At 44.1% G+C, this 22,335-nt stretch overlaps 1 protein-coding gene across 1 annotated transcript in view; it reads left to right on the top strand.

The window, feature by feature from the left end:
• Positions 1-22,335, top strand: part of iqgap1 (IQ motif containing GTPase activating protein 1) — a 54,638-nt gene that overhangs the window by 16,874 nt on the left and 15,429 nt on the right. The window contains exons 3-17 of the mRNA XM_072379935.1: positions 6,047-6,203; positions 8,397-8,474; positions 10,061-10,137; positions 11,601-11,668; positions 12,065-12,178; positions 13,868-14,046; positions 14,472-14,559; positions 14,640-14,797; positions 14,886-14,970; positions 15,053-15,216; positions 16,623-16,783; positions 16,878-17,002; positions 17,163-17,326; positions 21,036-21,126; positions 21,204-21,371. Of these exons, the coding sequence (XP_072236036.1) occupies positions 6,047-6,203; positions 8,397-8,474; positions 10,061-10,137; positions 11,601-11,668; positions 12,065-12,178; positions 13,868-14,046; positions 14,472-14,559; positions 14,640-14,797; positions 14,886-14,970; positions 15,053-15,216; positions 16,623-16,783; positions 16,878-17,002; positions 17,163-17,326; positions 21,036-21,126; positions 21,204-21,371 (1,877 nt within the window). The remainder of the gene's footprint in view (positions 1-6,046; positions 6,204-8,396; positions 8,475-10,060; positions 10,138-11,600; positions 11,669-12,064; positions 12,179-13,867; positions 14,047-14,471; positions 14,560-14,639; positions 14,798-14,885; positions 14,971-15,052; positions 15,217-16,622; positions 16,784-16,877; positions 17,003-17,162; positions 17,327-21,035; positions 21,127-21,203; positions 21,372-22,335) is intronic.

Genomic DNA, 22,335 nt, shown 5'->3' on the forward strand with positions numbered 1-22,335 from the left:
AGCTCCAGTATAGCTCCAGTATAGCTCCAGTAAAGCTCCAGTATAGCTCCAGTATAGCTCCAGTATAGCCCCAGTAAAGCTCCAGTATAGCCCCAGTATAGCCCCAGTATAGCTCCAGTATAGCCCCAGTATAGCTCCAGTATAGCTCCAGTATAGCTCCAGTATAGCTCCAGTATAGCCCCAGTATAGCTCCAGTATAGCTCCAGTAAAGCCCCAGTATAGCTCCAGTATAGCTCCAGTAAAGCTCCAGTAAAGCTCCAATAAAGCCCCAGTATAGCTCCAATAAAGCCCCAGTAAAGCTCCAGTAAAGCTCTAGTAAAGCCCCAGTATAGCTCCAGTAAAGCCCCAGTATAGCTCCAGTATAGCTCCAGTATAGCTCCAGTAAAGCTCCAATAAAGCCCCAGTATAGCTCCAGTATAGCTCCAGTAAAGCCCCAGTATAGCTCCAGTATAGCTCCAGTAAAGCCCCAGTATAGCTCCAGTATAGCTCCAGTAAAGCCCCAGTATAGCTCCAGTATAGCTCCAGTATAGCTCCAGTAAAGCTCCAGTATAGCCCCAGTATAGCCCCAGTATAGCTCCAGTATAGCCCCAGTATAGCTCCAGTATAGCCCCAGTATAGCCCCAGTATAGCTCCAGTATAGCTCCAGTATAGCTCCAGTATAGCTCCAGTAAAGCTCCAGTATAGCCCCAGTATAGCCCCAGTATAGCTCCAGTATAGCCCCAGTATAGCTCCAGTATAGCTCCAGTATAGCTCCAGTATAGCTCCAGTATAGCCCCAGTATAGCCCCAGTATAGCTCCAGTATAGCTCCAGTAAAGCTCCAGTAAAGCCCCAGTATAGCCCCAGTATAGCCCCAGTATAGCCCCAGTATAGCTCCAGTATAGCTCCAGTATAGCTCCAGTAAAGCCCCAGTATAGCCCCAGTATAGCTCCAGTATAGCTCCAGTATAGCTCCAGTAAAGCCCCAGTATAGCCCCAGTAAAGCCCCAGTAGCCGAGCCGTTTAGGTTGTGCTGGAGAACAAAGGCTGTGTCTCCTGGACAGCAGCTGGGGACGGCTTCCTGGAGAGATAGTGGTCAGTAGCCGACCTCTTCCTATGAGACTAACCTCTGAACTCAGCTCTGCCTTCAGCTTCCTGACAGCACGAAGCATCTGGGAAGATGTCTTGGATTCCTCGTGTGCCTGTAACCGTGCTGCTGGATTTCTTTTGAATATCACAAAAATCATTTCTGGCCAGATGAAGAATTGCAATCCCTGCATTCAAACCCTGTATTTGATGGAAAGGACAATGTCCCTCATCCGGATCACCGTTCCCCTCAAAGTTTCCTCCCACAGTTGGGATATTCTTTAGCTTTATTGTTCCTGTTGGTATTTGGCTCATTTGATCATGGAGTTTAATTAGTTGAACAGAAACTTGTTGAGCCTAAACCCTGTGGATGTTTTACTGATTTGTTCAGAGTGATTCCAGTCAATCCTTTCATATTTGTGGCTTCTTCTAAATGGTAGACATGCCTGTCAGTCTGAAACACGGCTTGACATTTGTTTTGGCTGCTTTGTCTGCTCCTATTGACGACATCCTGAAATCCCATTCATAGCTGCAGTTCTTGCTGGTTAAGTGGAGGGTGTGACTGTGTTTGTGCTCGCCTGGAAATGGTGTATAGCCTTGATAAAAGAGCCATTACTTCGCAGTCTTTATGGAGCCTTTCATTCCTCCAGAGTGGGGTGAAAATGGGGACTTGTTCCTCTCTGGCAGGCCCAGGCCCAGCGCCACGGGTCGGTCACCTCGGCCTCAATGGCAGCCCTGTCTGCAGGCCTCATGTCATGACTTCCTAAGAGGGAAGTTGTTTCAGCTGGAGGTTAGCTGCCCTTTGCGCTGCAAACTGCGGGTGTGCATGTATTTTCATGTTTTTGGATGAGGACCAAGTGTCTAAACAAGGATTTAAATGTTGGGGGAAATCTCTGAAACTCTGTTTGTTTGCTCTTTGTTAACTTTGTTAAACCTTAAATTTAGCAGAACGTCAGCAGAAATTCTGACCTTACACTTTTACTGCTTAATGAAAGCTCATAAAGACTTGGATTTCACAAAGTCTGCTCTTCTATAGAAAGATTTCTAAAGACCCGAACGATCATCAGACTATAATTAAGGAAAGAGGCGGGGGGGAAGACTGTAAATCCTGTAGATAATTAAATAATATACCACAAGAACACTGAGCACAAGAGTTATAAGGAAGCCAAGGCCAACACTGCATAAGGTGGGCGTTAATTAGGCGAAACCTCTCTCCTGAAATCATTCAGAAGTTGTTCTGTGGACAAATTACAGTTTATGCACAGGAGAAAAGACGACTCATCCCCACTGTGAAGCATGGTGGGAAGAGCATCATGATGCCTGAAGAATGCATTGTTGTAACCAGACTGTGTTCAGATCCAAAGACTTTATTCTGAGAACGGCGCTGCCTTGTAACTGGCATTTTCTGATTACCCAAACCTGAATAAGGACTTATAAATAATCACGTTAAGCTGTGGAGTAGGTCTCCCCTGGCTGCAGTATGTATACATGTACATATATACACTTTACTGCTCCAGCCTCCAGAGTTATCAGCTTTTCATGAGCAACTTTGGGCTCATTTTGTAAGGACAACATGGTCCAAATCGACTCATTTTACCTGGTTTCTGTTACAAGATCCAGCAGCACTGGTTCCAACAGAGTTTAATGCAGAATATGAAGACTGAGGTGAAAATAATACACACTTTAAAGGAGAAGGAGAAACCAGAGTTGGTTAATGCTCCCTGTTTTCATGGATATTGAGACTTTGGATGTAATTGTGCTGCTTTAATCAGATTATACTCCATAACACGCAAACCAGGATACGAATGAATGAATGTCCTCATTCCATCGTTGGAATATCATCCGTTTAGATTAAAGCACAACAAGAGAAGGTTATGAAGCTTAAAACTATGTGCTACTGACTTGGGCTACAGCGATACACTAATGATACGATACGATAGACGGCGTTCTACGATACGATTTTTTACTATTCGATACGATTTAATACACATAATTATCTGAAAGATTTTAAAGGGACAGTGAGATTTGACAGGAATCGTTGATGATTGGACTGATGGTCCGACCTTTGAACCGGAAAGACAACACTGACAGACAAACAAACATGTCCCAAACGTGTCTTCAGCGTACTCAGACTCATGTTTACGTTGTGAATATTACATCATCAACCTGCTTGTTTTACTTGCTAAATACCATAAACACAAATCCAAATTCTCTGATCACAAACCATCTTTTTTAATTTTTGAGAAGGAGCTCAAACAATAAATTACAACAATCCTACACTCTATAAACAGAAAAGCCAACAAACCCACTGACCTATGCACTTTATATAACATTTATTAACTAATTTATCACTGTTTTGTATAATATGACCCCCCCCCCCCTCCCTGGCATTGTTTTGTATTATGTTAATGTTCTGTGTTTTCACTCATTGTAACGTCTGACTTTTCAATAAAGTTTACTAAAAGGAAAATCAATACTTTGTGGGGAAACAAAATATCGATACAGATATATATCGCGGTATCGATAAAATCTCTCAGCCCTTCTACTGACGTGTTTTGGAGTACATTAACTTTAGTTATGCACAGTCCTGGGTCTGAAGCTGGAGCTGAGATGCTGCACCTGCAGCGTTGCTCCCCAGCCCTGCAGCACATGTTTTTATGACAGAGGTGGTGCATCCCACAGCTGGACGGGGAGCCAGAAAGCAGAATTGACTTTACATGTTAACTGGTATGGAAACGCTTTTAGGTGTAAAGATTCCAATGACTCCAGATGTTTCCTGTCTGAGCCACAGAAAATAAACTTGGATGAATGCGATTCTAAGATATATCCTCAGATTTGTGCTCCTGTGGATGTCCACCGCAGTTTTGTCGTCTTTATTTTACTCCTGCTTCTTTTAAACTATCATTTTCTCCTGATTTAAAAGCACGAGCAGCACATCCTAAGCCACAGTCCTCTGTTGGCAGCCGTGCTTCTTCCCTTCAGACTTGTTAGTGTAAAAGTGTCTGCTCTGTTTATGCTGTTCAGAAGCCTACTTCAGATGGACTTTTCACTAGTTTTGAGTCTCACAAGCAGCTGTAGAAAACAGCTGATGAATGTTGTTATTTGAGGTCAAGACTTGCCTGACTTTTTCCTGGTATCTGCTGTGAATGATCTGCTTTTTTATTGTGTTCTATGGAGACATAATCAGACGGTGTTTGTATACATTTGTAACTTGAATCAAGAACAAATGATATTTTATGATCAATCAGTTCAGAAATCCTGTTGAAAACATCCACGAACGTTTTGTTCTCACAACTCCAGCAGCACAAATGAGTGCGTTTGCTTGTGGGGGGGTCCGTCTGAGGCAGGAAGGCAATCTTTTAATCTCCCTAAGGATGTAGTTAACCTTGTTGTTGCCTGACAAAGACCTCAGTTACAGAAGAGTTGGAGTGTTTCCTTCGCAGATGAAAAGAGGGACTGTTTTCTCTTTCAGAAGGCCATGTTTGACTTCATTCCTCGCAGCCAATGATAAACTCAAGGTTTCCCTGATATTTAAAAGCCTCATTAAAGCAGGGCAGGCGCCACGAAAAATGCTCTGAATCGCTGACAGAGAAAGTTGTTTTAAAGCCAACGACAATGCAGCTTTTTGGGTTTTCGTGACATAAATCAATCAGAAAATAAGTGAAATGGATTTTAGAAAGTGTGAATGTTCATGCAGAGGAGATGGAAAACAAGTTTTCTTCCAGGAAAAGAATAAAAGGTGACATTTGTTTTTGACCTGGACTGTGCCTCTTTTCTTTCCAAAGCCTTTATTTGAACGAATTTGAAGAAAGTCACGTGGACCAGCTGGGAAAAGCTCAATATGTGACAGCAGAAGGACATGAAAATGTGACTCATGGGCACATATTCTTGCTTTGTCTGTAGTTGCTGGTGTTGTTAGCGAGTGGACTTGTCCTGACCCAGTGTGAGATCCCAGCACGTCTCCTTTGTGGCTCAGGGCTGACTCCGGCGCTCAGCAGGAATGTGGCTCTGCGATATGACCTAAAAGAAATGAAATGTCACACATGAAGAATGCTGGGAACTCTGATAGGGTGCCTTGGGCAAGGTTGTCTTGAAACAGCAAACAGAGGAAGGAAACTTGCACTTTTCCACACCTGCGACCGTGCACTTCAGGTCGAGCCATTCTGCTGCAGGCTTGAAGAAGCAGAGTTTCAGTTTCATGCTGCTTTTACATTTTTAGACCTTTGACATCACATTGAATGCGTCTGCCTTAGTCTCAGCTATAAAACGGTGTCAGTGTTTCCTTTCATTAGCTACTATTCACTGTCGAAAACAGATTAAACATCATGTCATTTCTTCATATCCGCCCTCCAAGCAGACAGACTTTCTTATAATCGTTTAAAGCAGTCGTTCTCCAGCTTTCTGACGGTCTTTCTTTGGACATCGGCTGCTTTTTCTCTCACTTTCAGTCCAGTCCTTGCAGCTGACCATTTTCAGAGGGATGTTTTTGTTTTTTTAACCTTCTTAACTCTAACTCTGTGAATCATTCAAGCAGAAAAAAAGGCTCCAGTGTTGGATACACATTGTTTGTTTGTCACAACCTGTCTTAAGACACATCATTTGTTATTTCTTTGGATAAATCTATGAAAAACAGCAAAGATAACACAGTTTGACAGACAGAAAATAGGATTTCTGCAGCAACAAGGTGATTCCCAAAGAGCTATTAGCTGAAAACTTGGCATATCTCAGCATGGTGTGCAGTGTGTCCTGAAAACATTTGAGGAAACTGGACAAGTGGAGGACAAAAGAAGAAGTGTCAGGCCTAAAAAACTATCTACAGCAGATGAACAGGATCTGAAAGTGATGTCCTTAAGAAAGAGGAAAAAATCCAGCTGTGACCTGACAGGACCTGAGAGATGCATCTAAAGAAAAGAGATGTGCTGTATGCCATGGTCCCTGTCATATAAAGAAAGATGCATTCATGTCCACTGTGCTCTGCTTACAGGTGGATGGAGGCTTGCCTGGACGAGGAGTTGCCCCCGACAACAGAGCTGGAGGAGGGGTTGAGGAATGGCGTTTATCTGGCCAAACTGGGCAACTTCTTTGCACCGCACAAAGTCTCCCTGAAGAAGATCTACGACCGGGAGCAGACGCGCTACAAGGTGGAGTGTTTGGAGACTTCTGTCATCAGTGTTGTAGAAAAGCAGTGCGTCGGTTCCATTCCTCTCATCCTAAATGAGAAACTCAAATAAAGTTAAAGCTTGGACATTAAATGGTTATTATTTCTCAGTGGATCACAGCTGTTAGTGGGGCTAACGTTGAGCTTCCAGCTGCGCTGCAGTCGGTTAAATCTATCTGCAAACTGTTGTCAGTTTCAAACCCTCCACTGGAGGCGTTACGATTGGTGGACGCTTGTTTCTTTAAAGAAAAAGTGCGCCACGGTCACTCTGAGCGTGTGCACCCAGGTGTTTTGTTCTCGTTGATATCGATCTGAGCCGGAGCTCAACGCTGCAGTGGAGTCATTTGCTGTGGGACTGAATGCAGATTAAACACTTTCTGAACAGCTGTGCGGCCTTAAGACTTATCAGTGTTCAGAATGATGTAAGAAGGGGGGTGGATGCAGTGCTGCACCTGTCAGTGTCGACTGTGCAAGCCTGATGGGGGCGGTCTAATTTCTGCAGCGTTATGATCTGTGATTTCTTCAGTTGGTCCGGTCTAAGTTCTGCAGCGTTATGATCTGTGGTTTCTTCGGTTGGTCCAGTCTAAGTCCTGCAGCGTTATGATCTGTGATTTCTTCGGTTGGTCCGGTCTAATTTCTGCAGCGTTATGATCTGTGGTTTCTTCAGTTGGTCCGGTCTAAGTTCTGCAGCGTTATGATCTGTGGTTTCTTCGGTTGGTCCGGTCTAATTTCTGCAGCGTTATGATCTGTGATTTCTTCGGTTGGTCCGGTCTAAGTTAAGCAGCGTTATGATCTGTGCCTTCTTCGGTTGGTCCAGTCTAAGTCCTGCAGCGTTATGATCTGTGCCTTCTTCGGTTGGTCCAGTCTAAGTCCTGCAGCGTTATGATCTGTGCCTTCTTCGGTTGGTCCGGTCTAAGTTCTGTAGCGTTATGATCTGATTTCTTCGGTTGGTCCGGTCTAAGTTCAGCAGCGTTATGATCTGTGGTTTCTTGAGTTGGTCCGGTCTAAGTTCTGTAGCGTTATGATCTGATTTCTTCGGTTGGTCCGGTCTAAGTTCAGCAGCTTTATGATCTGTGGTTTCTTCGGTTGGTCCGGTCTAAGTTCTGCAGCGTTATGATCCGTGGTTTCTTCGGTTGGTTCGGTCTAAGTTCTGCAGCGTTATGATCTGTGATTTCTTGAGTTGGTCCGGTCTAAGTTCAGCAGCTTTATGATCTGTGGTTTCTTCGGTTGGTCCGGTCTAAGTTCTGTAGCGTTATGATCTGATTTCTTCGGTTGGTCCGGTCTAAGTTCAGCAGCTTTATGATCTGTGGTTTCTTCGGTTGGTCCGGTCTAAGTTCTGCAGCGTTATGATCCGTGGTTTCTTCGGTTGGTTCGGTCTAAGTTCTGCAGCGTTATGATCTGTGATTTCTTGAGTTGGTCCGGTCTAAGTTCAGCAGCTTTATGATCTGTGGTTTCTTGAGTTGGTCCGGTCTAAGTTAAGCAGCGTTATGATCTGTGATTTCTTCGGTTGGTCCGGTCTAAGTTCAGCAGCGTTATGATCTGTGATTTCTTCAGTTGGTCCGGTCTAAGTTCTGCAGCGTTATGATCTGTGATTTCTTCGGTTGGTCCGGTCTAATTTCTGCAGCATTATGATCTGTGATTTCTTCAGTTGGTTAAGTCTAATTCCTGCAGCATTATGTCAGCTGACTAATAAACTGAAGGACCTGGTTTTTCCATCAGTAGTTGCTTTTCTTCTGTGACGGCGCGGCCGTATTCCAGGACTTTGTCGGGATTCACTGGGATCAAATTGAAAGGAAAAAGCGGTTCAGGAAGCATCAACCGGTGGATCGGCCACCGGTTGTGCAGGAGAAAACTTCACACAGTGGTCCGTCTCTCCCAGGCATGAGCTTATGGAAACAGTGCCACAGGGAATATGAACTGTCATCAAAAGTTATGGTGACCCAAAAAATAGTAGACAACACCCCCCACACTGCTGCTGCAACAGTTCTTTACCTGTGGTTGTACAAACCTCCTTTACAGACATTCTCCCACATTAGATCCGGCTCGTCCCAGGCTTGTTTTCATGCGCCTCACCTGGCCGAAGTGTTTGGCTGAGTAGGCCCCCTGTTCCCAACATGAGGGGATGGGGCTGAACGACATCTTTGTTCTCTTCTGAAGTTTGGCTTCTCTTTTACAGGCAACGGGTCTCCATTTCAGACACACAGACAATGTCATCCAGTGGCTCAACGCGATGGAAGAGAAGGGGCTCCCAAAGGTGAGCGTGGTGACCATGAATCCAGGGGCGCATCAGAGTGAAAGCTGCAATGAATGTTGTCTTTTGTTTCCTATTGGCTGCAAAACAAAAACACTGCACACATTTTATGTAAAAGCAATGCTCAACATTCAAAGTACCGTGTTTGGTCTGGGATCCAGCGCCAGTTAGTTTCCTTGCAGTTTAAACATCAGCTGCTCAGAATTTAAATATTTCACATACTTCCTGATTTCCTCACTCAGTGACTGAGGCCTTCATCTCCATCAGCGGTGGGAGGGAAACAGGCCTGGGTTCATGGCCGCTCATTCCTTATAACGGCCTGTGTTGGTGCAAAGTCTCATTAGTGACATTTGTCCAGGGCACCCTGTCAAAGTTTTCTGATTAAAGTTATTGTGTTTAAGGGGAGATAAGCAGGTCAAACCGTTTGAAATCTGACCTAAAAACAAATAGTTGATGACAGTTTTCGTAATAGTTTCCACACCCTTTTTTTTTTTTTTCCACAGTCTGTATTTAGGACCCGACCTTCGTCATTCCCTCCACCTGCTATAATCTTACACCCGGCTTTTATAGAACTGTTGGTGTTTACCTGAAACCCTGTGAGAAGTGAATTGTGGCCTGTTGTAGTGAGCGCTGTCCGCTCATCCAATTCTGGGGGAACTGAACACTTTCCATTATGTGTACCGTATTTTCCGCACCTGAAGGCACCTAAAAGCCTTAAATTTTCACAAAAAATGTCCGTGCGCCATATAATCTGATTCCAAAATCTGGCACAGATACCGCCATTTTGAATTTACCGCAGGGAGCGCCGAGCATTCATCGGGGCATTGAATTAAGCCTCCTCTGCATCACTCACCGCTCTCCCTCCACGCCGCTCACCGCCACGTTCACTTTAGCCACGCCTCTTCGCTCCGTACATTGGAATTGAACGGCAACTGGCCACTTCCGTCGCTCGCTTTGCGTTCGGAGTGAATCCAGGGTTTAGTCGGATCCCAGCCATTCGCTCTGAATGGGGTGAAGATTGTATCGAGCTCGTACTCAGAGACTGATTCGTGTCATCATTAATGCTTCTGCCCATGTCCCTGTGAGCCTGTTCTTCAGTCTGAGATGGGTGATGCAGACCGATGTCCAGTTTATAAGTTTATAAGAGTAAAAACCCCCGAGGATGTTGTCCTTGACCGTCGGACCATTTCCCGCTGACACAGGGAGGTAATACATGCACTATGTGTGCTGGCAGCGATAAACCAATCAGAGAACATTAGGTAATACGTAGCCTTATAATCAGGTGAGCCTTATGTATGGGTTTAATACAGAAATGGACCCCATAACTGAGGGTGCGCCTTATAATCAGGTGAGTCTTATAGTGTGGAAAATACGGTAAGTGCTGCAGGAAGAGGGATCGTCACCAGCTGCTCTCACATGTTTCATCTAAGTTGTGCCAGTGGGTGCGTGCACGTTTGCATTGTGTAATCCCACGTATGAGCTAAGAAGCTGACTGTCTCCTGCACACATGCTGTAACACGATGGCATGCTCTCCTGGCTCTGCTCAACGTGCCGCAGTAATTAACTCATCGCCTCTGACTTTGTTTCAGATCTTCTACCCTGAAACCACGGACATATATGACAGAAAGAACATGCCACGCTGCATCTACTGTATCCACGCGCTCAGGTTTGTGGGTCTTTTTGGTTTTTTGAGTGTAATTTTGCAGCTGAAGCTTGTGTTGTGGTCCTGAAGCCAAACGCACTTGGGCCACAGCTTAGATGCTTCTGCTGATTTGCTAACAGGCTGAAGGGCATAAAGAGGTCAACAGATGGTACGTTTGTTTATGAATTCGTCAGTTTAAAAGGATGCATTTCGCCTTCGGTTAATTCCCATTCGTGTTCTGGGCATATTTCACGTGTGACATCTTTATGAGGTGAACGCTGCAGGTTGTCAGCAGAAAGGCTTTCAGTGGCAGGTATGACTCCACCTCAGGTGAGATGGACGGAGAGGTCCTCCAAGGCAGGAAAGCAGAGCTGCACCATGTTGCTGGAAACCGGTTTCTTTCTCAAAAATAAATGCACCAGAATTTACCAAAGTATGCCACAGAATTCAACTTTTAATTTAAGTTTGAGAGTTTGTCTGGCTCTCATACATTTAAATGATATGTCGTCTCACTCAGCTGAAAAGGTCGTGCTTTAGTCAGCTGTTCGGTACATTTCTGTACAACTTTGCGACGGCAGTATGGGAAGATGAGACCCAGTGAGACCCAACGGTGCGTTGGTTGGCTTCTTTTCAGGGGAATCCAACAGATTGTGTTATTCATTAAAGAAATAAACAAGTTTTAAAAAGTGCTTCTTTCTCCAAATAAAAAGGAACATGCGCTGAATCTGTAGTTTGTGAAGGCAGCTGATGTGTGCGTCACCTAGCAACAAATGGCTCTATCAGTTGGCTAAACTACCCCGTCAAAGACAAAAAAACAAGTCTCCAAAGACTTCCACCGGTAATCCTGATCTGTGATTTCAGTCCAAGAAAAGCCACACCCATGTTTATTCATCTATCCTGAAATAGCTTCACATAGCCATGTTTTTGCCCCTCATACCTCCACTTTCTTCTTCTTTGGCTTCTTTTACCGTTACCATGGAAATATCACCCGTGTAGAAGAACCCGCCGGGCGGATGTAAAAATGGTTAATTCTGTGGCAAAGTGATTAAATACCAACAGTAACCTTTGTTTTTGCTGTCATTTTAACACCTCATAATTCCCTTTAGCTTCATTGTTTTTCACAGAATATTAAACAAACAAAAATACGACAATAATCTGCGGCTTCAGCGCGACATAAAAGCTGTCTGAAGTGTTCAGATGTCTGTTTTCGTGCCTTAAACCGACCTGGTTTTTAAGGAAAGGACGTTTGCTTGACTGTGACCCTTCAAATGTGCTCTTTCACAGCAGTGATCCAGACCAGAATATCTGCAGTATTTAGCAAAAACCTCAGAGGAAAGCGCTTCTCGTGCATTAGACAGATGAAGATTGATCCCAGGAGGGAAGTTATTGGCCGTTGCTGTGGAGAACATTGTGCTTTTACGACCCTGGCCGCCTCCTGTTCATTGTGCCATGTTTCTGTGTTCACTTCTCTTTGTTTCTTTTCACAGCCTGTACTTGTTCAAGCTGGGCTTGGCCCCTCAGATCCAGGATCTGTATGGAAAAGTGGATTTCACTGGTAAGAATGCAAGCGTGAGCCCATCTGTTTCTCTCATTCTCCCCCTTGTTAACCCAATTATGTCCTCTTAAATCCAGAGCATTGCAAATGTCACCTTGTTTCCAACGCTAACATGAAGTTCAGAGTGTGTTGAATTAGTCTGAAACATGTAAGTGAGTGAAGAGCGTGGCAGGCTGCAGCGAGGAGGAGCCGCTGGAAACGTGAAAGTCATTAGTGATTATGAGAGCTTTTCCTGTCGGTGCAGTTCCCACTCAGCTCTCCGTCCCAGAGCCAGCTTTAGGAATCTGATTATCACACATGAGCCAGCACACCCCCGTGCTCAGACCACTCTGCTTTTCTTTTCTTTTCCCACTGCGGTCCATGAATCTTTTCCTTCTCCTCCGTCTGTCTCTGCAGAGGAGGAGATCAACAACATGAAGAGCGAGCTGGAGAAGTATGGTATCCAGATGCCCGCCTTCAGCAAGATTGGCGGGATCCTGGCCAATGAGCTCTCAGTGGACGAAGCAGCATGTGAGAGAGACTCAGATGTCATGGGGGGAGGGGGGTGCACCGTCCCACAGCTGCAGATAAAATGCATGCTTTAATAATGATGGGAAAAGTCAGATTACTTAGTTTATCCATCTGTTTCCTGCATTGTTTATCTGCCAGTGCTAAGAAAAGACACCATTATCACTGAGCTTATGGAAAACTCTGAGATCTGTTGGGATCCTTAAAAGATCCTTAATTCTATCGAGGAAATGGGGTACTCTGTGTCCTATAATTAGTTATTTATTCCTTACTTATTATCCATCTGTTTGATATGTTTCAGGAAAAGTTTAAACGAATGCGCTTTGTTGCAGACTGTAAGATGAGAGATTCAGTATCAGTCATGTTTCAGAGTAAATCTGCAGCCGGGAGTTAGTTTTGCTTATGATGAAGGTGGGAAGTGGCTGGCCTGGCTCAGTCTAACCAGCTTTTACCCAGTAAGACTCACAGCTGCCCTCAGTAGAAGCATCCTTAAACTTAAACCTTCTTATTTCTCTGCCTGTAAAGCAGGTGAAAGATGAAATGGAAACTTTCATCTTTTATAGTTGGCTATGGAATTTTCCCTGATGGTAATAAACCTCTTTAAAAAAAAATTTAAAAAAAGAGAGAAAGTGCTTGTGTCACACCAAGCCAGGAATATGTCCTAACAGGCTAATTATGTCTGAATGAATAAAAAAATGACAACTAAATTACCAAATACAAGCATGAAATAAATCCTAAGAGGCTTATTATGACTGAATGAATGGAAAAATGCCAACAAAATGATGAAATACAAGCATGAAATAAAGCCTAACAGGCTAATTTATGACGGAATTAATGAAAAATGTCAACAAAATGATGAAATACAAGCATAAAATAAGTCCTAAGAGGCTTATTATGTCTGAATGAATAAAAAAATGCCAACTAAATGACCAAATATGAGCATAAAATAAATCCTAAGAGGCTAATTATGACTGAATGAATGGAAAAATGCCAACAAAATGATGAAATTCAAGCATGAAATAAATCCTAACAGGCTAATTATGTCTGAATGAATAAAAAATGCCAACTAAATTACCAAATATGAGCATGAAATAAAACCTAACAGGCTAATTATGACTGAATGAATGAAAAATGCCAACAAAATTATGAAATAAAAGCATGAAATAAATCCTAAGAGGCTAATTATGACTGAATGAATGGAAAAATGCCAACAAAATGATGAAATTCAAGCATGAAATAAATCCTAACAGGCTAATTTATGACGGAATTAATGAAAAATGCCAACAAAATGATGAAATACAAGCATGAAATAAATCCTAAGAGGCTAATTATGACTGAATGAATGAAAAATGCCAACAAAATGACCAAATACGAGCATGAAATAGATCCTGCACTTGTGAAAGTTGGATTAATATATGGATATGTTGTTGAAATAATATTTTAAAAGACAACTTAACTAATGACAGCTAATTTATTTTTATTGTAGGAGGTAAAAATAATGAATAAAGATTAATATCGACTGATATTGCATTCAACTCTAGCAGCTCATAGTGACTGAACAGCTCATGTCTCGTTTGTTTGATCCACACAAATATGATATATTTAACATTAGTGATCAATACGTTGATATTAAATACAGAGAAAAACCTCCCAAAATGACGTGTTCTGGTGAATCTTCTCTTCCATCCTCAGTACACGCTGCTGTGATTGCGATCAATGAGGCTATTGATCACGGCGTGCCGGAGGGCACCGTGGCTGCTTTGCAGAACCCAAATGCCATGCTGGTCAACCTGGACCCCACCTCAGCCCGCCAGTACCACGACACCCTGTACCGGGCCAAGGGAGAGAAGGTGGCCAACTCACGCAAACGGGTAAGAGGCTGAAACCCGAGCAGCCGTGGATCCCACCCTGTGCACCGAACTGTGGTTCTGAAGCACAGCGTCCCTGAGAGGCGGTGAAATCCCATTCATAAGACCGAGCGCTGAGTCTGCTTCTCGATCAGAAAGTAATTGAATATGCTGCCTGAGGCTAAGGGAAGTTTTGGCATTATTTGGCAAAATTCAAAGGTGACACTTAGAGGTGCTTTAGAGTGGAATAAAATCCCTCTTTTACCAGCTCTGCCATCATTTTGGTTGCCGTGGGAAACAAGTGAAGGATGTGTTGGTGCATTATGGTTGAGGGCATCATGGTTGGTGTAGATTCTGGCTCACGTGCACGTGCTCTGTGGGAGGAAGCGCACGATGTTATTTCGTGAAGCTGCTGTTTGGTCATATCTGTGTTTGTTTTGCTCCTACAGCAGATGGAAAACGCTGACGCAGAGCGAGACATCTATGACGAGCTCCTCAGCCAAGCTGAGATCCAGGGCAACATCAACACAGTCAACGGTCAGATTCACCAACACGCTCACATTCCTTTTCACTTTGGGGTTTTCTCGGTGGCTGGAATGTCAACCTTTCTCCAACAGTGAGCAGCGCCCTGAGCGGAGCTGAGCAGGCTTTGCGGAGTGGAGATGAGGATAAGTTATATGAGGCCCTGAAGGCCATGGGTCTGCAGAAGCTGCAGCCTCAGAACAAGGGCTGGTACCTCAAACAGCTGCAGGCTGACCGAGAGAATAAAGAGCAGGTACGCTCGCGTTGTGCATTTAAAGCGCTTAGAAAAGGTCGTTGGCTGCGCTTCCTTCTCCTCGTCATGATCTCAAACTGCTTTTTAGGCGTTTCCAGGAGAAGCGCTGAGTAAGGACGAGCTGCAGAGCGGCGTGGACGTGGCCAACGGGATGGCAGAGGGCTACCTGAAGAGTGAGAGCACACCACGCTCAAGGCCAGCATTTCCCCGTTCTGATCATTCAGTCACTGTGTCTCATCTTCTGCCCTCGTGTAGTGCTGAAAGCTGTGGAACGCATCAACGGCGCCATCAGGGCGGGCGTGCCGGAGAAGACGGTGGAGGAGCTGATGAACCCCGACGCTCAGCTGCCTGACGTTTACCCGAGTGCTGCCGACCTCTACCAGCGCGAGCTCGCCAGCCTGCAGCAGCAAAGCCAGGAGGTGCACAGAAGAGACTCTTTGCATCATTCTCAGCGTTCAAGTGAAGCGACCGTGTGGCTTTTGAGGCTAAATGACATGATTATAACAACTGCTTAGCTCATGATGCGTGGGAACCGTGTTACAGTTGATACATTTTATCTTACCGCACATGTGGGTCTAAAGTCTAAAGGTTGGTTTTATGTTTAGGTAACAGGGGTCAGAAACTGAAGCTAATTTAGCACATTTTACGCTACGTGTTCGTTAAAAATAGCAACTTTCCATTTTAATGCTTTGCTGAAATAATCAACAGTTTGTTTCTTTGAGTCCAGCTCAGACTGGCAATAACCCAACAACCCACAATGTTTGCATTGGATTACATGTCTCCCAGCAGCATGTAGGGTCTGATATTTACACATAGATTAATTCACATTTTATTTATTGGGTAGAAAAAGTGCTGAAAAGTCATTTGGGGTGTTTCGAAAGCCTTTTTCATGTAAAAGTTGGCTTTAATGAATTTGTTCTTATTCAAACAAACTGTGATGAAACACTGAAGTGCTCTAAAACTCTTCAGTTATTATTTAAAATGCATATTTCCATGGAATTAAATTGGCATTAAAGTGAAAACAAAGGACAAAAACAACAGGTATCAGCTGTAAGAATTTCACAGTCGGTCTAATTTCTTTAATTTTCAGGTAGTTTTGCAGCTGATTTCAAGTGAAGTGGGCAGTATATTAAAGTCATGCTCGTCTTTATCTGCACTTTCAACTGTCACACAGCTGTTAAAGCTCCATTATGATAGCTGTAGCTCCAGGTGATTCATCCCGATTTGCCCCGCCTGCTTTTGAAAGCTCCTCTTTCTCCGCTCAGTTGTGATATAAAGAACATTAAGTGGGTCGGGATTTTTTCTGCTCAGTTTCCTGACTCCACGCAGGCCGTGCTCTCCTAAATGTTTGTGCTGTGCTTCTTTCCTCTTGCACTCTCATTGATTGCAGCCTCTTGTTGGCCCCAAACTCCACTCCACCCTCCCTTAGATATTTGGTTGGAGACTGGGTGTGTTTGCAAACCTCACAAATCATCCTGTGAAGCGTTCACACAGAGCTGGTGACGGCCGATCAAACACTCATTTGGGACATTTGTGGTCCACCGCCAAAATTTGGGCTTTCCGTGTCCATTTTTGAGTCAAGAATGCACAATTGCTGCCATGCAGTTTCTCAACTTGTGCTATTTTTATCAGATTTATATTAAATTAATTGATTGTAGATCTGTCTGAGCCATCTGAGGATTAAATTATGGGATCTTGTGTTTCTAAAGAAAACTTATTTTGTATTCATATATTTATTTTCTTTACAGTTTTGTTCATTTAATGAAGCTTTTGCACCACTTTGTTTGACACTGAAAGTAAATGTGTGCTTTTTTTGGTCCCGCAGGGCTCCTTATCCCACCCCGAGCTGCTTGTTGCCGTGGAGATGCTGTCATCGGTGGTGCTGATGAACGAGGCGCTGAACGCTGGAGACCGAGCCGCCCTCTGGAAGCAGCTGTCCAGCACCGTGACCGGACTCAGCAACGTGGAGGATGAATATGCGCAGAGGTGAGCCGGTGCCGCTCGCTGACGCCTTTGTGATGTGGGGGGGTTGCAGTTTGCGTGCAGGTGGGTAACGCGGTGCTGTGCTTCTGCTGCTCAGGTATATGGATGAGCTGATGCGTCTTAAAGCGGCAGCCAGAGAGGAGGGGTCTGACTATCTGACCTGGAATGATATTCAGGCCTGTATCGACCAGGTCAACCTGACTGTGCAGGAGGAGCATGAACGTATGAGACATTCCCTTCCATTTATATTCCTGTCTGTTTGATAGCTGTCAGCCAAGCTAATCAGCATGAAATACCATGCATTAATCAGTTAAATTAAAGCTGATTCCACAGGAATCCTTTCCTTGGAGTCATGAACTGTCCTTTGCACATGTTCCTGCAGGAATTGCTGCCATTGGCCAGATCAATGAGGCCCTGGATGAAGGGGACCCCATGAAGACCCTGGACATGCTGCAGAACCCCTCGGCTAAGCTCACAGATGTGGACCCATCAGTGGCTCAGCACTACCACGACAAGCTGCTGGAGGCCCGCAGAGAGAAAGCTCACGTAAGAACAAACACGATCTGTGGGAGGCAGGACGTAGAAAAGATCAGGTTTGGTTGTGGATTACTGTGGCAGCGGTACTCCTTTGTTTGTATCTCATATTCTAGAGATCATTATGCAAATGGCTCATGCAAACGGGGCCTGGCTACAGTTACGTGCAGACATTAGTCAGGCGTTTTTACTGCCGTTTACAGCTGAACGTCTGGTACGTATATACAGATGTAGAGTTCTAAGGGAGGTTGCCGTCACTTAAAACACGTCATTCAGGGACAAAGATGCGCAGCTGTGTGAGGAGCAGCATCTTTCCTTATTCCAGCAGTCTGCTGACGGATCTGATGCTGGATTCTCCACAAACTTTACATGTGTTAAGACAGATTTTATCGATAATTCACGCACTTGAAATGTCCTTCAGATTAACAGGTTTTGCAAAGTGTATCCTGAAATGGTGTCATCTTTAGAGCAGGATGGTTTGCTGTTTGTAAAATTCCAGATTGTGGGTTTCATGACACGATGAATCTAATCTGTCTAATCGCTGGAGTTACTGACCAGCTTCGTTTATTCCCTCAGTCGTTACAGTACAGGACCCCAAACATGTAATATTTAGAAGTGACTCTCCGATGCAGCACAGATTATTGTACTAAATGTGTGGCTCAGAAGGATTTCCAGATGACTCGGTGTGACTCAGGGCTGCGTATTCGGCCCTTTGACATCCTGCCCTAACATTTGGTAGAGCACATTTTTCACTGACTACACTCAAAGGTTTTTATCAAAAGTTGGTGGAAGAGACCATTATTGGTCCAAAGAAATGAAAAAAATGCAAAGAAACATTTCTCATTTGCTCGTTTGTCAGTGCGGAAGTTAAAGGGTTAGCATAGACGCTGATGTCACCGTGTGATCATCTTGCCCCCACCTTCTTCCTGTCATATATCTATATGGGACATGAAAGTTTGTCTGTGCTTTCTAGGGCCTGCTGTCCTTCCTCTTTGGTTTCATCTCATGAACTCGTACACACATTGAACAGAGGCCCTTCATCCTGTTCTCTCTGACTCATTTGCCTGTTTTATCACGAGGAGATGAGTGTGGTTCTTGTTTGTGTATGTATGTGCATCACTTTTGCATATGATGTCAAAGAGGAGGGGAAAATACCCACCAGGCATCGGGGTTAAATGTTCCCTTCCAGCTGGATTTATTTCAGTGCTGCGTCTGTTTTTAGCCTGTGTAAATACAGATAAACCAAGTTTCTTATCGTGTTTGGAGCCCAAAATTCACGACCAGTGCCCACACTGTTTTAAATGTCAACACTGGGAGTTACATCTGAAAATCTTGAATACATCATTTGGAAACTCAAAAAAAAGAAAAAAGCTTGGAAAAACAGGGAGCTATTTCTCTGCTGATTTCATGGGCATAGGAAATAACAAGCAGGGCCTCAGTCATTCGCTTCCATAAAAGGGCAGAAAGCTGACCACAGTGTTAGAGAGCCATGGGCACACACCATCCTCTGCTTGTGGGCTGGTGAACGGGGCTGATTAATGCGATGAACGCAGAGGAAGTGATTAGAGCTTCCTGTTGGGCTTCAAACGGTGGATGCAGATGAGGTATTCCTGAGCTGAAGCAGAAGGCCTTTTCGTGTCTCCAAGGAGGACGACCTTCTTGGCTCAGCCATTGGCTGCTTTTTAACTCATTTTCCAGTCCTGTCCTTGTACCTGATCATTTTCAGAGGAAACGGGGCTCCAACCATGGGGAAGAATGAAGGTGTTCAAACCAAATATTGGCCGTAAAGCTCCTAAGAATCGTACAAACTTATATAATGTATTTCCATTTCAGTAAATCGTTGCATCTCCCGTTTACCTGCCATTATATAAGGAAAAGCAGAGTGGCTCAAGACTTCAAACTGAGCAGTGGGGGGGTTGCAGTTTATGTGAGGTCAGAGGAATTAGGAGAAGAAAGAGGAGTGCTTGTTTTTCTGGCTGTTGGTGTCGTCTCATTAACTGCGGTATTAAAGCAGTTAGTTAGAAAGACAGCCAGGCAGAAGTTGGCTTAGGCTGTGGGCTAAGGGCTGTGCCTAGATAAACAGCAGGAAGTCCTGCCCAGACTTCACTGACTAACAAGCTAAATATTGTCTACTGTGCCTCTTCAGATGGTTATCACTGGAAGCATTTCAGGGAGGCTTTGCTTTTTATGTCCCTTTCCAAGGCATGTGAATGATCCCACACTTTTGAGGAAGTAAAATGAGATTGAGAAGAAGAGGTTTGATAATTAAACCATATTCATCACTGAAAAATACTCAACCGCTCCAGCTTTCACTTCCTCTATTTCTGCTTGTAAAGTTTTAACTGCACCGAGCTTTGCTCTGGTCCTCCTCCAGTCCTGTTCTGGCACCACACCCTTTGCAGCGCCTCCTTCCAGCTGCAGTGACTCATCACCCACAAATAGCAATTGTAGCTGCAAATGCAAACACTAATCAGCACTCGCACAGGTAGGACTTTGTTTACTATAAAGACCGAGCTTGTTTGGGTCCCTGTGCATGCTGCTACAGATCTTAGCAGCCAAATCCACCCCCACCCCTTCCATACGACATAGTCAAGATCAGGTAACAGTCTTTCCCGCCCACTTCTTTCCCACACACACACACACACACATGCCTCGTTTGATCTGCTGTGACAACGTGAAGAGGCGGGGCCAACGTAGGAGGAGGCCGCAGCCTAATGAGCGGCTTCAGAAAAGCAGCTTTCAACAAGTAGCAACCGGCTGCCACACATTGTAGAGACAGAGAGCGCCATCTGGAGGAAGCTTTGCTTCCCTACAGCTCAAAACAAAATGGTGCATCTGTGTGGAGACGGAATCAAGTGACAAACAAAGAGTTCTTTATGATTACTGGGCTGATCGAAGCTGGTGTAGCAGCACGTCCTGGTAATCATTTCTAATGTACCAGCAGCTATGTGTCTGTTTCTTGTTAATGTCTGTCGGGGATTCTGCAGGCAAGGAGTGTGTTCTGGCTTTCATACGTGGTTGGATTCATTAGACTTGGGAGGGTTTGGTAACTTGTGAGGATGCCGATGGGCACATTTCAAAACCCTTGATTGACACTGATTTAGTTTTATTTGTTTTTAAAAATGCAAATACATTCAAACAATAACGGCACATTGAACAGGGAGTCATGACCCTGAGATCACATGTCCGTTATTCATTATCTGCGTGTCTAATATTCTTTCCTCAACCCCCAAAATATTAATATTAAAGCCCATCGCTTTAATAGGCAGTCGCTAAATTGTGTTAAACGTCAACACAGGAGGAAGAAAATGGATCCCAGTATGATATAACCTTAACTGATGCTGGCCATAAACATTTAACCCAACTAGTTCAAAGTCTGACACGTATTTCATTTTAACATTGAAGACAATTGAAAAGCTTGTTGGGATGCACTCGTTTAATTGTATTATGTCACCTATTTTTCCTCTCCTTTTGCCTTTATCCTCTTGTTCTTTGGTGCATTATTCCAGTTTAATGTGTTGCAAATGGGCCTCTTCATTGTTCTCCTGAGGCAGGTGTGAGAAAATCTCCAATTTACAATCAAATACTTTGGGTTTTGTTGGCTCCAAACTCAAGATTGATCTTAGAAACAAGAAGTTCTGCTTTATGGAGCACACGCCTGTCATCAGTTTATTTATAATGCAACAGCGTCTGAGTATGCTTTTTTCTGGTTTCCCTCCAGGAGACACAGGACCCATCTGCTGTGCTGTGGTTGGATGAGATCCAGGACGCCATTTTGAGGGCTAACCAAGACACACGGGAGGCCTTACAGTGTAAGAATACACACATTTCTTTCTGTTAGGAGAGTTTAAAGCGGACCAAAGGCTAATGTTGGTGTTTGTATCCGCAGTCTCGCAGTCCATCCAGGCCGTAAACGAGGCAGTGGACAGTGGCGATGCAGCTCAGACTCTGGCTGCTCTGCGTAATCCTGGAGCAGGACTGTACGGGGTCACCTCTGAGTGTGCGAACACCTACCAGGATGACCTCTCCAAGATTAAGGAGGAGAAAAAGAAGGAAGGTGAGGAGGAAACCAAGTAAAACTCTGAAAAATCAACTCTGAAAGGCAGAAAATAACAAATTCTTAGTTGGCTTTACATACTGCATTACATTCTTAAATGGGCTTTGATGTAAACATCGCACATGAGCAAAAACATTAACTCCAGACTCAGCAAAGAATCGACTAAAATGAGGGTTTCACTTGACTGGGTCAGATGAGCTAAAAAAACCAAACCTGGTTAATTCCGACGGCAAAGAATCGACTAACCCTCTTCATGCATCGGTCCACACCTTTACAGGACCCGCCATGTCACAACAGTTAGGCCCGTGTACCACCCAAAGGCTCAGCTCATTAAATGGCTTCTTGTAAGAATCCCTAAATGAATCTAAATCCATCTTTGAGACGTCAAACGTACGAGCTGGAGGGGAATCACACAAATTTGAGTAGAATTTTGTGATCATCATCCTATGACTTGATATTTCGTTATTTTACAACACCATTTCAGAGAGGATTAACTTTCACTCTACAGCTAATACTTTGGAAGAATGATGACTTACTGAGTACTTTATTTGATTACTCACTGGGGAAAGAAAGCACAGCTGCGGTGCAACACTGCAGTGTGTATGGAGCACCTCCTCTGACATGCTTTGTTCCACAGAACCATCACTGCAGGCTTCTGGAGAAACCTTTGTTTTAACTTTACATCCGGTTAAACAGAGCCTTGATCTGCTGGAATGAACAAGGTTTACAATGTAGTTAAATGCTCACAAAGCAGTGATGCTGCTGAGGAAATCCATCATGCCCTTGATGGTTAACTCAGCCTTATATATGTACAGCAATACTTTTCCAGAAGAAATGCGACCCAATGTGTTTTACCTTTTTTAAAGAAAGAAGCTCAGGTGAGTAAATTAAATGAATAAAGCCACTTTACCAGTTTGCAAATAGAAGTTGGGTTGTAGCGATACACTAATTTCACAATATGATA

The sequence above is a fragment of the Leuresthes tenuis genome, unplaced genomic scaffold (assembly GCF_036924035.1).
Source record: "Leuresthes tenuis unplaced genomic scaffold, fLeuTen1.0.hap1 SCAF_2, whole genome shotgun sequence".
NCBI classification, from domain to species: Eukaryota; Metazoa; Chordata; class Actinopteri; order Atheriniformes; family Atherinopsidae; genus Leuresthes; species Leuresthes tenuis.